The 2927-nt window shown below is 35.5% G+C and overlaps 1 protein-coding gene across 2 annotated transcripts; it reads right to left on the bottom strand.

The window, feature by feature from the left end:
- Nucleotides 1-443: 443 nt before the first annotated feature.
- LOC111920186 (transcription factor ICE1) lies at nucleotides 444-2611 on the bottom strand. Of its 2 annotated transcripts, none has more exons than XM_023915785.3 (4): nucleotides 1677-2611; nucleotides 1053-1286; nucleotides 809-979; nucleotides 444-729 (listed from the first exon to the last, which is right to left on the bottom strand). In XM_023915785.3, the coding sequence occupies exons 1-4, from the start codon at nucleotides 2448-2450 to the stop codon at nucleotides 646-648; spliced, it is 1263 nt and encodes a 420-aa protein (XP_023771553.1). In that variant the 5' UTR covers nucleotides 2451-2611; the 3' UTR covers nucleotides 444-645. The 2 variants fall into 2 exon arrangements, with proteins under 2 accessions (XP_023771553.1, XP_023771554.1); XM_023915786.3 differs by having other exon boundaries at nucleotides 444-726.
- Nucleotides 2612-2927: the final 316 nt, after the last annotated feature.

Genomic DNA, 2927 nt, shown 5'->3' with positions numbered 1-2927 from the left:
AACTAATAATGATCAATGATATCTAACATAACAATCTAACAAGTTTCCAAAAGTTGGGTTTAAATGGCGGATCATCCATTCATATGCATCCTTACCAAATTTAAACAAACACCCGAAAGGAACATTTTGCTTACTAAATAAAATGATAAAGATAGTACTTGGAACATTTACTGGTGGGTGCCACAAGGTTTGTAAGATATCCAAATCCCAAAAATTGCCAATTATACTGGATTTTAGTCTTTTTAGATTATTAAATCAATTATACTGGACTATTAATTAGCTAACCAAGTTGGAAAAAAAAAATCTAAATTTCAATTCCGTTATTATTCATGATTTTACTAACTCAACAGCAACAAGTCGGTCTTGAATTTAATTATTAAAACTGAAAAACTCAACAGCAACAAGTCCACCAAGGTACATTATAAAGAAACATTTCATTCAAATTTCTAAAAAAATAATACTAATAATAATAATAATAACTAAAAATCTGCATGCAAATGCAAGTTTCCATCAAAATCCAAAAGCACCAACAAAAGATAACATAACAGAAACGAGTTGATAATTAATATTCAAATTAAATAAAACTATAACTATTACTACTAATCTATTATTATTACTAAATTACTAAATGAACTCCTATTCTACCTACGCGACACCATGGTATCCAGCAGATTCCAATAACATTGCCTTGATTTGATCAGGTTGCAATTCTTGACCTTCATTACACTGCTACAAAAACACACACTAATCAAAAACAACAACATATAAATTAACATAATAAAATGAAGATCAAATACAATATTTGTACCTCAGCTTTGAAAACATCAAGCGCAAAGCCATTGAAGCAACTGATAACAGCTTGTTGAATGTCTAAACCAAGATTATCAAGAGTTCTTGTCACTGAAAGCAACAGCCCTGGCCTCCGGCTACAAAACATGTGTATATTCATCGCCCTCCCTTCTCTTTGCTTCACTTCAATCTACATTTATCAACAACCCAAAAATTAAACACGATCCATCATCATTGTAAATTGATTTTGTTTGTGTAGTTACCCTAATTGGTTGTCCGGTGGGGGAGAGGGTGGCTGTGGGGAAACCCTCCTCCTTGATGCATGACGGGATAGTGGCGGCAGGCGGGGTTAGCGGGTGGAATCCGGTGGCGGCGGCAGGGACCATGGAAGAAGAGCTTGATGGGATCGACTCAAGTTCTTGGTTAAGATCACTGACTTTCTGTAGAAGATTTTTCAGGTACTCGATAGCATCTCCGAGAATCGAAGCCCTATCCATCTGTTAATTATGATAAGCGTAACGACAAAAGTTATAATTGGAAATTTTTTCATTTTCATGGGGTTGAATAACAATTTTACTAATTCTGAAATGTAAGAGGTGATCAATTATGTTTTCAAGATCGAGATCTTCAGTTCTGTTAATGGTGGTCCAAAGACTTTTGTGGTTTTTGGTTTTTAAGAATTGATTGACATCAGAATCCATGTGAGTTCATTTAAAAGGAAGGAAGAAAAATACAAACCCAGCTGCAAAAGCAAAAACATGTCACAAATGAATCACAGAAAAAGGAAGCTAAAAAAAAAAACTAAGAACGCGAATGATAATTCTAATTTCTATGAAAAATCACGAGAATTATATGCAGAAAAGAAATTCTGATTTCACAGTTCTTACCTTGCTGATATTTGGTACCACAGACCTCAGCAAGTAGAGTCTATCATTAAGCTTCTTCCTACGTCGCCTTTCCGCCATTAAATTCTTTGCCGGGAACCCTTTTCTCTTACCTTTCCGATTCCCTCCGCCTCCTCCGCCGCTGGTGGTGCTGTTAGGATTGGAGCTCTCCCCACCGCCAATTTGAATCCCATTATTGTTGGTGTTTTCTGTTAACTCATCGGAATCATAATTCAGACCAGAATCATCAAAACTCATGTTATCCACATCAACTAAAACCCCCAAATTCCCTCCACCTCCGCCATTTGTATCATTTAAATTCCTTCTGAGAGCAGCTCTTTTCTCAAACAGAGTTGGCTGTAAATTCTCAAAGGGTCCAACACTTGGAAAACCAAATTGGGTTGTTGCAAACTGAGGATCGGAAGAGGTTAAATGAGGAATAAGCATTTGGGTTTGTGACACCAATGGCAATGCACCAAATTCCGATAACCCATCGTTTCCTCTATGCATACCCAGAAAACCAGTTTCCACATCGTAACCCGCGTCTAACGGGTTGTCAGAAACAGTGACTTTTTGAGGTAAAAAGTATTGGGCATGGGTCGGGTCAAAGTTCTGGAAAAGTAAGGGTGAATTAGGGGGGAAATCGAGGTTGCTTTCATGGTGATTATGGTGTGGTAAGTACCAATTGTTGTTGTTGTTGTTATCTTCTTCAACTTCAAGCAGAGCTTTGAATGAATTCAAATTGTTGAATTCATTTCCTTCATTGTTGTCGTTCATGGTGGCAAATAGAAGGGTTTAGAGAGAGAAACAGTTTAGAGAGAGAGAGAAAGAAAGATATTAGATATATAGAGAGATAGATGATGGTGAAGTTGCAGAGGGAAAGGGCAATGGCTTTTAGAGAGAAAGAAAGAGAGTGGGATACGGACGTTACATTTGGGGTGGCAATGATATCATTACAAACTTAGCTGGACCTTTTTAATATTTAAAAAATCTGAATTTTTTTAAAGTTTACAAGTTTCTATGCAAAGAGTACATCCGAATTTTTGTTTACTACAAGATTCTTTTGTTTTTATTACGTGGTGGGTTCATGGATAAAAAAAGTAAAAAAAAAATTCTTAAATTGGATATTAGGTGTAAAATATAAGGGAAACTAGTTGGATACGTGTGTGTAGATGTCATATAATAGTATAATAATACGATTTTGTTGTATTAAAGAATATAATATAATTATAATATGTTATTATAAGATAGAGG

Source organism: Lactuca sativa, chromosome 1 (genome assembly GCF_002870075.4).
Source record: "Lactuca sativa cultivar Salinas chromosome 1, Lsat_Salinas_v11, whole genome shotgun sequence".
NCBI lineage: Eukaryota > Viridiplantae > Streptophyta > Magnoliopsida > Asterales > Asteraceae > Lactuca > Lactuca sativa.
The sequence above is the reverse complement of the archived record's forward strand: the minus strand, read 5'-3'. Positions and strand labels throughout refer to the sequence as shown.